General features: G+C 42.4%; 1 protein-coding gene across 1 annotated transcript in view; it reads left to right on the forward strand.

The window, feature by feature from the left end:
• LOC106660175 (neuroligin-2) overlaps positions 1-14,357 on the forward strand; it is a 135,031-nt gene that overhangs the window by 92,497 nt on the left and 28,177 nt on the right. Inside the window, exon 8 of the mRNA XM_023460402.1 lies at positions 1,999-2,150. Coding sequence (XP_023316170.1) covers positions 1,999-2,150 — 152 coding nt within the window. The remainder of the gene's footprint in view (positions 1-1,998; positions 2,151-14,357) is intronic.

Below are 14,357 nucleotides of genomic sequence, written 5' to 3' on the forward strand. Positions count from 1 at the left end.
TACACGTCATAAGCGATGAATCTCCTTGAAGACGAGTCGGATACACGTGATAAGCGTCACAGCTCGGGAGAGAGAAACCGAGGATGAAAAAAAATGAGTACGTAAAAGTACCTTAACGTCTCAAAGAACTTTGTTGTGACGCGCAAGCTTGTAACCGATTTGACAAAGCTGCGCCGTGCGTGCGTACACTCAGACTGCGTACATTTTCTTCTGAAAGGGAAAAAAAGCTCGACTTAGCCTTTGAAGCGTTGCATTGACGCTTAATTATGCGCACGTCCATCCACCCACCCCCCAAGCGTCTTTTTCTCCTCTGGCAGAGCGACTTTAGAAGCTGCAACGCCAGCACAACAGCCAACTACAAAGAAAAGTACGCGGACTATAACGCGAGTCAAGCGGAATAGCTCTTGTTTCGCGTTCGCGCGAGCTTTCCTTTTTTTTCATTGAACGCGCAGCTGCTGAGCGCTGAAAGATGACGCGGCTGAACGCCCGGCGTGTCGTTGCAATACGTTTTCTTCGTCGAAACCCCTTTTTGCGACGAGCGAAACATCGTGTAATTTTGCACCGAACGATTAAACTGCCGCGAGGAGGGGGGAATGAGAAATTCAAATCGCCCGTGCACAGTCGAGTTTCAGAGTTACACAGCACCGATTGATGATGATGACGATGACGATAATATGAGACTACATTATTGCGAGTGTAAATCGCTTTTTCGATAGTGCAGTACGGTGGTAAAGTGGACATAGAGTTTGCGAGTGATTAGTTACATGCTCGTTACGAAGTCGTAGGAAAAGGGTGTATTTAGAGGATATACTTTGTGTATTAAACTTTTTTGAGTTTACAAATACTGTATGGCGCAAAACAGGATCGAGGTAGTATTATACACAGCCTTCGTTAGCAGCCTCGCGTCTGCCGAACAAAACACAAAAAGAGCTGCCGAGGGAGAGAGAGAGTGATATATCATCCGGAAGCTTTTAGTAACAGACGCAGGTGGGGAGTAAAAAAAAGAGAAGAAAGAGGAAAAAAAGATTTACGTCAGCTTAAAACTTAGTAACTGCAGTCTGAAGCTCGGAACGCATATTCCCTTTCTCTCTCCAGCTTTTTGGCCGCCTCTTGTACAGACGAACTTGATACGCTACCTAGGCCATGATCCTCAAAATTGATTAACTTGCTCAGTAGCAGCAACAGCAGAAGCAGTAGCTGGACGTCGGGCAATTACTAGCAGAATCGGTGCACGCGGTCCAGCTTAAAGTAGGTGCGTACACCCCCACGAGCAACGGTCCTATGGCATGGCCTCTATAGTAGTAGCTTGCTCGGTACAGTGTACGTATCCATCTAACGCGCCCCACGCCGTAATTTAATGACGCGTTGTTAATTTTACAAACTACTCGGGGCACCTTGAGGCAGCTTTTCTCTCTCACGCACGCGCTCGCTCCCATGCATTCAATGTGCCATCGCGCGACGGTACGAGCTTCATACTTAGGTAAGGAGTTCTCTAGCAGAAAGTGAATAAGTACGGCGCGGGCCGGGAACACAATTACGTATACAATTAAGATAAGATGTAAATTTCCCGCGTTGGCCACGTACAAAAAAAGGGCAAGAGCTCCGCTGTAGGTAGGTAGGTAGCAGTAGTAGTAGTAGTAAGGAGAGAGAAAGGCCAGCGCACGCCCGCAAGGAACATTACCTTATCTCATGTGGCTTACCAACTATCTCGCTCTCTCTTTCGCGTGCTCTCCCGCGGAGATTGTACAATTAGTATGGCGCTCTAGTAATTGCGACAATGAAAAAAAAATCCTACACACTACGCGCGCTTTCTCTTTCATGCTCACCTGAGCAAATTCAAACAAATGTAATATACACGCGTACACACACGTGTAAAAATTACGAAACGTGTATTACAGGAAAATTATGGCGTAGTTTTTTTCATTTACAAATATCTATATACGATACTTTATAACATAAAATGACTTAATTAATGTTTAACGACGTGGTGCTTGACAGAAAATGGGATCGGTGCACGGCGAGGAGCTGCCTTTCGTCTTTGGCGCACCATTAGTCGACGGATTTGGCCATTTCCCGAGAAATTACACCAAGGCGGAGATGGCCCTGTCGGAGAGCATAATCCAGTACTTTGCCAACTTCGTGAGGACAGGGTAAGTCGAACGGTTCGCTTATATATAACACGTATATAATATATACTGGTATTACATCGCTGCCTGCGAATTCTGTACATTTATCATTCATCATAGGGTGCACGTATGCATTTATACGTGCCCTAGGAAAATCTGATGCGCGCGAGAGTTGAAAAATTGATTGCATCGATTTTGCGCTACGTTTGCTGGTTACTCGTCGGTGAGGATTTTACCTGTCACGTGGCAGCTGCTTTACAACCATTACTACCTTCTTATTCTCTTGCTTTTTCTTTAGCGTCGATACTGGTCCGAGCCTCGAACATTAAACTTTAGTCGCCCTCAGCAATTGGTAATTTATATCTCTTTAGCAAAGCTTTAGAAGGAAAGGGTAAGCTATCTGTAAGGTAGAGAAAGCACTCAAACGCAGCAGCAGGTTTTTTTCCGAGGCCCAGGCAATCGTTGATCAAAAAAGAAATCTGGACTAAAACGCGCGAGTGTATACCAGCCAGCACAGGCCGAAGCTGCCTGTCCGAAAATCCGTGCGCTCCCTAAAAAGGATTGCAGCAGTGTACAAAGATATAGCGCGAGCGCGGGACTGTAGGGTTTCCGTTTTTCTCGCCTTTCCTGGTCGGTCCTACTATTTTTTTTTCTTTCACTTTTCTTTCTTTTCTTCTGCTCTCTCGCGCCCACACGCGGGCAAGCTTCAACGGACAGTCTTTCACGCGCAATATATTCCGGCCAGACGTGTGTGTGCCGGGGTATATAAACCAGTCGTGGAGCGCTCTACACCGATGAGGCGAAGAGCGTCACGAAAAAAAAGGATTGTGTGAGAGAGAGAAAAGCTCTCTGTGTGGTGGAGCACCTTTATCGTATTTCACAGCGGCAAATACGCGGGCACTCGCCTGTGCTTAGGTGTATACGGTGTGCGTGAACTCGAAAAGAAAAAGTGTGCAGTGTTGGTTAAAGCGTATATTGTCCACTCTCTATATCTCTCCCTCTCTCTCTTTCTTTCTCGGCCTAGAGTAAAAGCACACGGCGCAATGTAAGGCACACGGCGAACACGTTTGAATCCTCATATATTCTGCCGTGAGAGCAAGAGTCTCTTTCTCTTTTCCTCTCTTCCTCTCTCCTCTCTCCTCTCCTGCTGCAGCTTCGCGGCGACGTCGAGCGTATAACGCTATATTGTCTGGTCATTGGAAAATCTGTTCAATGCTTCGTTTTTATATGATACACATACGTATATATTATTATACGTTATATAAAAGGACGAACAAGGCGAGCTTACGAGAGGCCGGAGGCTCACCGTATATAGGAGCTATTGTAAACTCCAAGGTATATGGATATGGGTCGTATTATTCGAGTACAGAGATATATTCTATGTATGTGTACGACCGTTAAGAGCAGCGCGAGCTCGCAAAATATATATATCTGTATGACTGCGGCTCTACTTTTTATTTTCACTCGAGGATATAAGCTTCGACCGTATGTACGTTATTTTTTGGAAAAAAAAAATAGAAGAAAAGAAAACAAGTGCCACGCGAGCGCGGAAAACAAAGCGATGATACTGCACCAAGGGTTTTCCATACAATTAAATTTCAATCGTAAACGAATGAAATTCATGCGCGTAGTTGACCTTGCGCTACGGACGAAAAGCAGAGTATCGAGAACAGGGAGAAAAACGATGAATTTCACATCTTTGCGATTTTTTATCTCGAAAATGAACATCTTTAATAAAAAATGCGAGGAACAAAAAAGTATCAGAATGGTAAAAAGAGTACACGAGAATTTTTTCAGAATTTCTGGAGAATTTTTCATAATTTTGAAAATTATGCCCGCGAAGGTCGTGTCCCGATTTACGCCGATGCTCGGGCAAGCGGGCCAAGTAATTAGGAAAACGACCCGAACATCCGCTAGAATATTTGTTTATAATCCCCGCAAAAACGACCGGATGCGAAAATGCGCAGACCGCAAGCTCGGGAGGACACATAAGTCAACGATGATCTCCGCCCGAACAAAGGGGATGCCGAGAAACAGCCAGTATATATACCGAGACGTGAGGGAGTCTCGAGCTTCAGTCGCGGCGCATTCACTCAGGGCTTTTTCATTCACGGCTCTTTCCCTGTACGGTTCAGTCACGGCGCTTCCACCTAAAGCTCGTGCGCTCAAGCTCGATCATCCGAGGCTTGTTCATCTCGCGACTTATCCTCAGCCAGTCTGTTGCTCGGCTCCGACCAGATAGAATCAGTGTGATAGTCAGATATTCGAAAAGTGCGCGAGATCGCTCATCTACAACCACCGACGTCGCCCAGCACGCAGACGCCGGGCCGCCCTGTCGACGCCGCATCACCCTCCCCGACCAGCCGAGATCGCACCGCCTTCAAACTCATCCGCCGCTCAGTGAACGACGCCGCCGAAGATACCCAATAACTTGTAAGCCCACACCACTGTATATTAGATATAAGTTTATCCAATAAATCCGTCTCTTGTGAAATTCAGTGTTATCCTTCTTTTCACCTACCTCACCCCAGAGACACCGCGAAGTAGAATCAAGCCCTTCAGGCAGACGACATATGGTATTATTATTGATATTTATTGTTATTGTTATTTGAGTAATCGATGGGCTAAAAACCCGTCATTACACCATCATAAACGAAAAAAAAGCCTAAAGCAAAATTTGGCATGTATTATGGGAAAACGTAAGGATGAATATTCCAGAAATCATTTTATATATTATACTTTAGCTTATCGTAATTAAAGGTATCATTTTTCTTTCTCATTTATCCTTCTGATTTAATAATAAGTTTTTTAATTACACCAATAGATGGATTATTATAAACTCGCAAGTGTCAAACAAATTTTCAAAAATTTAAGCTAAACTTAGCGAACAATCGATATTAGTAGTAATCAATTAATTCTTTTTGGCATATAAACATAATATTTTTGCATGGGACGCATCGAAGTCGATTTTCTTCCTTTCGCCATCATGAAGCAACTCGATGAAACTTGTGTATAATGCCGGATATACCGCGAAGTAGCGTATTCGCGGCATCCGTACCTAACTTTTCAACAGCGAGCTCAGAAAGAAAGAGAACTACCGCGTCCGCGCAAAGCAGACCAGAGGTAAAGAAAACTGGCGGGAGTACAGCATTATTATATATAGGTAACGAGACGTGGTGGTGGAGCGCAGGGAGGGAGGGGGGTGAGCTCTAGCCGCCGCGACGACAACGATGCTGTAAGAGTATAGAAGTCGAGGGCAAAGAGTGATAGAAGTGGGTAAAGAGAGAAAGAAAAAAAAAGGTATTTCTTCGGCGCCGATCTTGCCTCCGCTCTTCAAATACTTACTTTCTCCGACTTCGTTTTATCTTTTTCACTACAAAAAAGGGGGAAGAACAAAAAAGAAGAAAAGAATAAACGTAAAAAACAGCGAGGTAAAAGATCAATACCAAAACTCTATATACATGAAGTATTCCTCGCGTAAATTCCTCAGGCGCGAGCGGCGTATACGCGATTGCACGTATACAAGTTTTTCAAAGTCGTCTCGTTGCCGCCGCCACCGTGTTGATCAAAAGTGATTGACGAGTGCGTTATTATTATTCATCGGTCTATGGATGCTGCACCGACACGAGCTTGTGTCAAAATAACGAGGTTTACGTTGGCGCGTCACTCGTGCTTCTCTATGCAACTCCGTTTTCTAAAACAGAGAATGTACGCGATGCAAAACTAGCGCGAAATGAAAATCGACTGGGAGTATTTTTTCTTTCCTTTTTTCTCTCTTTACAGAGAAATCGTGTATGAGCTTGGTATCCAGAGTTATATACTGAAATCAATTTGGAATCGAGCGTAGCATTGGCTTTTATGGTCTGGAAACTATACCGGCCTAATTGAAGACGTACTCGCTACGTTAATTAACGCGAGCGCGCATAGCTCGATGGGTACAGGTCGATTATGAATTCTGGCGTGTCATCGTCGTCGTCGTCGTCGTCGTCGTCATCTACCTCGAGACGTCATCTCCAGTCGCAAATCAACAAATCGCATTGATCAAAACTTGGAGGCGAGGCGTGCGCACGTGCATATATGAGCAATTCTAAACAAAATCTGCCATTTTCGAGGTCCAAAAAGCCAAGATTTTTTAATGGATGCTACACGCCCCCTGCGGTATGGAAAATATCTATTGGGGTATTAGAAACAAGAAAAAAATCGCGAACATGATTTTTTTTCATAGGTAATTTTTCTATGTACATTTTAAGGTCGGATAATACGATTTTCGTAAAAATGGCTTGACGAAAGCAGACACCTCTGCAAATCTTCGAGACAAAGCTTAATGTAAAAATTAAAAACTCTGTACCCGACGTATTTTGTGGCGAGGAATCCAATGGTAACCTTGGATTTGATCTTGAACGTAACCTTCAAGCTCCAGCGACCCAAAAATGAATTTTCTAATGGAAAACCCGATTTTTTAATGCAGATTCGAAAAGAGCGGAAAAGTTTACGTTGAAAATACCTTTGGTTTTTTTTAAAGGTCATTTAAAGGTTACATAAAAAGAATGGTAAAAAAACTGAAAAGGGAATGTGTAAACCCTTGGAAATCATGCAGAATAAGGGTAAAAATAATGAAAATACCACGTCTGACGTATTCTTTTGACCGGGAATTCAATGGTGATCTTGGATTTAAACATTACTCCAAAGCTGCAGCGAACCAAAAATCGATTTTTAAAATAGTAAACTCTATTTTTTTATTCAAATTTGGGTAAAGCGAAGAATTTCACGTCAAAAGATCCTAAATTAAATTAAATTTAAGAACATAAAAAAATCGAAGGTTAATTGCTTTATTTTCTTGGTTATAGTTATACGATTGAACTTCAGATTTGTATGCATCTAGCCCCTCTAACAAGCAGATAAAAGTGCGAGAGAGACAAACAACAACGTCTCGTAAAACATAAACATGCGACGTTTCTCGCGCTTCTTCGTATGTGTTGATACCATAGAGATTTGCTTGTTTCTAGGATCCTCTAATAAACACGTGAGAATGCGACAGAGCAAAAATACGTCTGTTTACCTAATTTATAGTTTTGTTATGCTATGTAGAATGAAGTAATAGACGCATTAGTCCTAGCAGTAAAAATCGAAACTGTGACTACGCATAATGTTTACGTTTTAAATAGTAGTTTTGAAAAGATCAAATCACACTAACGCATATTATGCGACATACATACGACACACTATAGCATAAATATTGAGTGTGTATCAGTAAGAAAAGCAGCTTCGCTTGTGTCACAGCTACACAATTAACACAGACTATCACCTATTACAGCGTTTTTTTTCAACTACACTAATTTATTGTGTTAAAATTAAAACTTCATTTATTGTTGAGTTTATTGTTAAGTTTATTGTTGAGTTTATTATTAAGTGTATAATTATTTGAATTATCAAATGTGTTAAGTTTGTAATTAATTGAGTTATTGAATAGCTAAGTTTATTATCAAGTGTATTATTATTTGAATTATATTGTTGTTGAGTGTTATCAAAATAATTAACTTATACAATGGATGAAAAAAAGTTTGCCGAAGTTATACGTCAAAACCGACTGAGAGAGAAAGACGCTAAAAAAAAAGAACAAGAACGACTTGCACTTTTGAATTTGAGAAAAAAACAAAATACTTCTTCGAATAAACAAGATCGAGGAGAAACTAGGTATGCAAAATTTATTATGCGTTGCAATTTCCATAATCTATCATCAAGCTTTTGATGCGCTGTGAAAAATGTTCTAATTTTCACAACAATTTGAGAACAATACGAACGTCGAAAAAACAACTGTCAATGCAAACAGGCGGCTTTTATTATAGAAATGAAAAAGGCATTATTTCTTTCGAATCAATAGTCACTGCTTCCGAATGCTTGAGCCATGACGCAGCAGCAGTTTGGGCTCATCTACAACCAGTTTTTTTACATATTAAACAAAATTTTCCACACATTCGATCCATTTATTTTCAAAGCGATGGTCCATCTACACAATACAAAAATAAGACCAATTTTTTTTTGTTTAATTATTATTGTAACTACTTCAATTTAAAAAATGCTGCCTGGAATTACACTGCTGCTGGTCATGGGAAAAGCCCTGCGGATGGTATCGGCGGAAACGCTAAGGGAATTTGTAATACAGCAGTGACATATGACCAAAATATTTTGAGTGCAGAAAATATGAGTCAAGTCATTCGAGCCAATGATACAAAAATTAAAAGTTTTGTCATAACCGAAAAAAGCATAGAAGATGTTCGGAATATTGTGCCAAATAATTTAAGACCCGCCCGAAGCACCTATGAAGTGCATCAGATTATTTGGGTGGAATCAAGGCCGAGAGAGTTATTCTTTCGCTGTGCATTGTGCACAGTCTGTCTGAAAGATATAACTTGTTCTCAGAATTCCACCATGTATTGGTGAAAATATATTAATTATTTAGCCCCAAATCAAAATTGATTAATAAACAAAATCTATATTTAATAAATCATTCTTTTCATTTAATTACTCTCAATCTCCATCTTTCTCACTCTCGCATTAGTATTCAATTTTCAGGGTTTTGTATCATTATTTTTTATTTAACCTTTAAATGACCTTTAAAAAAAACCAAAGATATTTTCAACGTAAAATTTTCCGCTCTTTTCGAATCTGGATTAAAAAATCGGGGTTTCCATTAGAAAATTGATTTTTGGGTCGCTGGAGCTTGAAGGTTACGTTCAAGGTCAAATCCAAGGTTACCATTGGATTCCTCGCCAAAAAATACGTCGGGTACAGAGTTTTTAATTTTTACATTAAGCTTTGTCTCGAAGATTTGCAGAGGTGTCTGCTTTCGTCAAGCCATTTTTACGAAAATCGTATTATCCGACCTCGCAGGGGGTATGTAGCATCGATAAAAAAATCTTGGCTTTTTGGACCTCGAAAATGGCAGATTTTTTTGAGAATTGCTCATATACGAGTAAAGTGCCATAAGCGTCGCTCAGGCATTTATCTCTATACATTTAACTGCACCTATACATGCACACACATATATTCTATATATACCTGCAAACATCTACGCGTGCATATATAAAGCGTAACGCGCGCATCATGCATACAAGGGTATGTATTTACCACACGCGGAAGAGTTAGGGCAAACTTGCGCGCGATGGCGTATATAGCATTATATATATACAGCTTTGTCTCTGTCTCTCTCTCTCTCTCTCTCTCTCTCTCTCTGCGGGTGAAGTTGTCCAAGGTGTCACGTATTTTCCCCCCTTAGAACCCCCGCCCCCCTGTGTCCTCTTCCTCCTTCACCCACCAAAAACACTCAAACTTAACGTGAGAGCGCACACTGCACATTCTCACACACACACACACACACACACACACACATGCGCGCCAGAGACTGTATCATCTCGGGTGCTTTGCGCGAAACTGAAAAGCAAAACTTGTATCGGTGACATGTGCGGCAACGTGGGCCACATATATTAAGTCAGAGTATGAGCGGGGGGCTGCTTCGTTAAAGTGGGAGAGAGAGAGAGAGAGAGAGAGAGAGAGAGAGAGAGAAAGAAGGACCGCATGAATATGCAAAGGCAACGCGACGATATTTCAAGTCGTAAGGTGCGGCCGACTGCTGGGCGCCGACGAGCGTATCTTAATACATATAATATATATACTCGACTCTCCTACTCGCACTGATACTTATATAGCTGCTGCTGCTGCTGCTGCTGTTGCTGTCGTGCACTGCTGCCAGCTGTTATACGGTATATATAGCACTCTCGACCTTAAGAAACGGACATGCTCCGCGCATAGAGTTGCTGCAAACGTTACCGGGTCAATAAAAACACTCGAATCACCACTGCTTGCTCTCTCGCTCTCTCTCTCTCTGTTTTACTTAATGTACAAGCAGCAGCCATGCAAGCTCTTTTCGTTCCGCAAAATATTTCGCTCGGATTTTCCGCAGAGAGAGAGAGAGAGAGAGAAGGAGACTGGCCGCAAACTCTCGCGCGCTCACCCTAGACTGCTCGCTTACCGCTCCCTCTTTTCGCCTCTTTTTCTTCGTCCTCCTCAAAGCTGTTACTCTGTTTTTGTTACGCAACGAGCTTTTAGCCGTCCGCTGGCTCTCGGAAATGGGCTCCGGATTTTTCAAGTACTTTTTCTCACTGCTGCTCACGTCGAGCGAGCGAGCGAACCCGTGCTCTCCGCTCCTACTCGGGATGAAAAAAAAACAACATATACGTTGAAAAATTTACGAGATTAATTTAAAAAACTATTAAAAGGAAATGCAGCTCGGCCAGGCATGTGCTCGAAGCAGCCCGTGCAGCTCTGTTTTTCGATGTTAACAACCGGATGTATAAACCGTACTATGTATAATATAAGGTACACTTAGTATATCAGCTCCAAGGAAAAAATGTTGAGTTTTCCCCGGACTCTGTTACGTGAATATTAATAGTGCAAAATGAAAAACTCGTTGTAAACGTACTTGTATCGATTTCCATTAACTTGTTTTTTGGCCCTGGCACGCTCTAAACAATTCAAGCGATTTTTTCGTTCATTAATGGACATTGTTAAAAATAAAGGTTGATCGCGATCAATGAAAAAAGTACAAATGACTGAAAATCTGCAGCTCTGCACTTAGGGAGTTCACCAAAGAAAGACACATTAAAAGTATAGGCGTTTTCTATTGCTCGCCAAGGTGGTCAGCGATCTCGTCGCTTTCTCAAGCCGAAAAAATAATAGAGAAGCTCGAGGCGCGCAAGCCGAGCCAAGCTACGGTTAGTGCATCGAAAATACCTCTGCGCAGCTGTACGATATACGATAGTGTATACAATGGATATAGAGGGAGAAACGTGGGATGGTGGTAGAGAAAGAGCTCGGTAGTGCATCCGAGCGCGGTGCAAGTAGAGCGAAAATAGATGACCGAATGGATTGGCTTTGAACGGACGAGCAGCAGCAGCAGCCAGTAGCGGTAGTAGTTGTAGCTATGCACAGTTTGTTTTCCAAACATCGAAATCGCCATAAATTGCTTACACCTATACGTATATATAAAAGCGAACGCTTTTTGACTCTAGCCAGCGGAATACGCGTACATCTGTAAACTTACACCAACTGCACACAGACGCGCGCAAAAACATACACATACTCGATGTAGCGAATGCGGTTCGGCTCTCACGATCGACGTCGTAGTCTCGCAAGCTCGTCGAGAGAAAATCACTCGATCGATGAAAGCTCGACGATCGAGCTCGCGACAAGATAGATATATACATAGAGATTCGTGCGAAAACGGATTAAAATCGCACGACGCTACGTGGAAGTGACATTATTCATCGTTAGATCTGCACGAGCCACGAGAATGTGTATATGTGTATGTATGTGTGCTTTACGATTAGCTGTGGCACGCGTGATGCAGGTATATAATGGCAAGCCGGCTGCGTCGCTCGTTGGAGGATAATTCGGCCGCATGCGTAAATCACGTGACGCGGCGCGGTATGAGGACTCCATATCCTTGAGGTCAAATCGGGTATAAGCAAGTATACGAGGCGTAACCTCGCCGCGCGTTGAGCTATTATAGTAGATTATCGTGTTATATATTACAGATATATTCGTGGATTCACCGCAAGCGCCGATATGTCGTCACCTCGTCGTCTAAATATGTATGTATTCCATCTTCCTGCTAGCTTCAGTCGCAAGCATTCCGATTTCTTATAACATGGCTAAACTGCATTAAAAAATTTTAGACAGGTTTTGAAGAAGTTGCCATAATTATAAATAAATTGCTTTGATAAAGTATCATTCATTTCTATTATATAATTAAATCATATGTTAACTTGAAAAAGTTTTAGAATAACTACTATCTTTATGTTCTGCATAAACAAACAAAAGTGAGTAATGATAGCACATAATGCAACGACTGCACGAAACAGATGACTTACTCCAGAGTCGTTTACACCCGTGTCCGAATGAAGGGAAAAAAAGAAAAATTACCAATTGGACTGTTTTTTTTTGACGTTTGCAACTATATTACTTCGAACACGTTGTAAGCGCGTTTAGAACTTGCATGTGTTATAAAAAATATATGTACACCGAACTATACTCTGTCGGTGCTCTTTTTATCAGCTGTGCCATTTACTACACAAGGAACTAGCTAAGTGGATCGTTACGAGCTTCGTTAAAATCCCGAATGGCGAGAAGAGTGTGCAGTGCAGACCTGCAGTCACTCTTTTACTTTATCAAGTTTCCATCTCAGCCACTAGGTGGCCAAGAACATTGAAGAGTCGCTCCCTCAAAAAGGTTGTTCCCACCATAGTATAAATCAATGCGTTATTCAAACTATTATACTGTCAATTCATCTGGTGTTAATGCACTTGTATATGGCGGAAAAAATATATTTAAATAATTGACTATTTTCCACATATTTACATAACTCGGATAGTTTATGAGGAAACGAACCATCAGCGATCGACGACTCGGTGGACCTATAAAAGAACCCGGGCCAAAAAACTATAGAGCCCAAACCGAGGATCGAGAAAAAAACGATATAGTCATCGAGCCATATGCCACGCTGCTGCACCGCTGCAACACGCGGAGTGATACCGCACTCGTTCTCGAGCTACGGCTATATATTTATCATATATATAAACGGGCAAAAAGACAAAAAGGTGTCGATGCAGCGCGCGCTATAGCGACATCGAGAAAATATCTATGCCGATAGTACTGGTGAGCGGCTATACCACGTGTGTGTGTGTGTGCAGCACGTATAGACATAACGGCGAGGTAAAATAGGCAAAAAGCCTGCGACTACGCAGGCTGACACGATCTCTGCATCGAGCGCATTCGTATACGAGCTCGAGCTGTATATGCTCCGTTTATATGCAAAACAAGCGGCTCATTGGGCTATATAGCCTAGCTGCATAACCGTTGAAGGGGGAAGGGGTGGAGGAGGAGGTGGACTTGCAGATGAGAGGATTAAGAGAGCTGCAGAGCGGTGCGCTCTACGCACATGATTTGACAATAACTCAGCATTGGGATTGTAGCATCGGGTATAACCTGCGTTATGCTCGCTTGATAGGACATATAGCAGGAGAGAGAGAGAGAGAGAGAGCGAGATAGAGACAACAGCAGCAGCAGTTCAGGTGTGCAATATCGCGTTGTGCCCCGCCAACGCAACGCCGCGTTGTAACCTGATCCCCAGGCAAACGCTTCGCTTAAATAACGCGCGCAGATGTATTATATGGATATATATATATAACTACGCGCGCGCGATAACGAGGGACGCCGCCGCCGCCGCCGCCGCCACCACCGCGCCTCTGACCAGATTTGCACGCGAGCTAATGCGTGTTATGTATCTCTATTATGCGGGTTGCGAGCTTTGTGCGACACTGCTGATGCTACTGCCACTGCTGCTGCTGTGAGCTGGCCCATGACCTGAGCCAACAAACCCGCCGAAACAAGCGAAAATCTTCATTATATTTGAAAACTGTCCATAGGTTGATCGGCAAAGCAAAAAAACCCGATATGCACACACTTGTGTATATTACTCTGCTATAACTATTTTACCAATTCACTCGAATTAGCGATGAAAAAAATTTGTATATTTTTTTTAATTGCAATAAAAAGAGAAAGAGAGAAATAGTAAACGAGCTGCTTATGGTAAATTTCAAGAATTCCCAGCGCTATCTAAGGTTACTTATACGCGCGGAGGTGCAGATAAATAATTATGCCGCGATATAGATCACTCGAGCGCGCGAGTTCGATCCGGTATATATTGCTACGCGCCACCGCCAGCATCGCAGGGGCTATATATGCGCACGAGTGAGATAGTTTTTGCCGTTCGTACGGAACTTTCGAAATAATTCAAACTGTGTATGTAGCCGAACGCGCGCGACAATGGCTGCGAGCGCAGCGTAGCATAACAGCAGCAGCGGCAGTAGTGGTGAGGCAAACTCTTGCCGGCGCACAAATGCAATATACATGTCAATATAAACGTGCCACTTTAATTATGCGTGACCATGAGCCCAAATCTCGTAAAATATGTATAATAAATCGACCCGAACTTCGCTGATACATTTTATTATATGTAAACGTGTAACCATCCGTTGCGCCGTTGAAATTGACGAGACCCATACGTATAGTACACAATCGCTGCAAGCTATCGATAGCCAGCGCTATATAGTTTTACGATCAGCCCGCGATTGTAAAAATGCATCTGAACGATACGTTATAACATCGCGATTT

This window comes from Trichogramma pretiosum, unplaced genomic scaffold (assembly GCF_000599845.2).
Source record: "Trichogramma pretiosum strain Unisexual culture from Peru unplaced genomic scaffold, Tpre_2.0 scaffold29, whole genome shotgun sequence".
Lineage (NCBI taxonomy): Eukaryota > Metazoa > Arthropoda > Insecta > Hymenoptera > Trichogrammatidae > Trichogramma > Trichogramma pretiosum.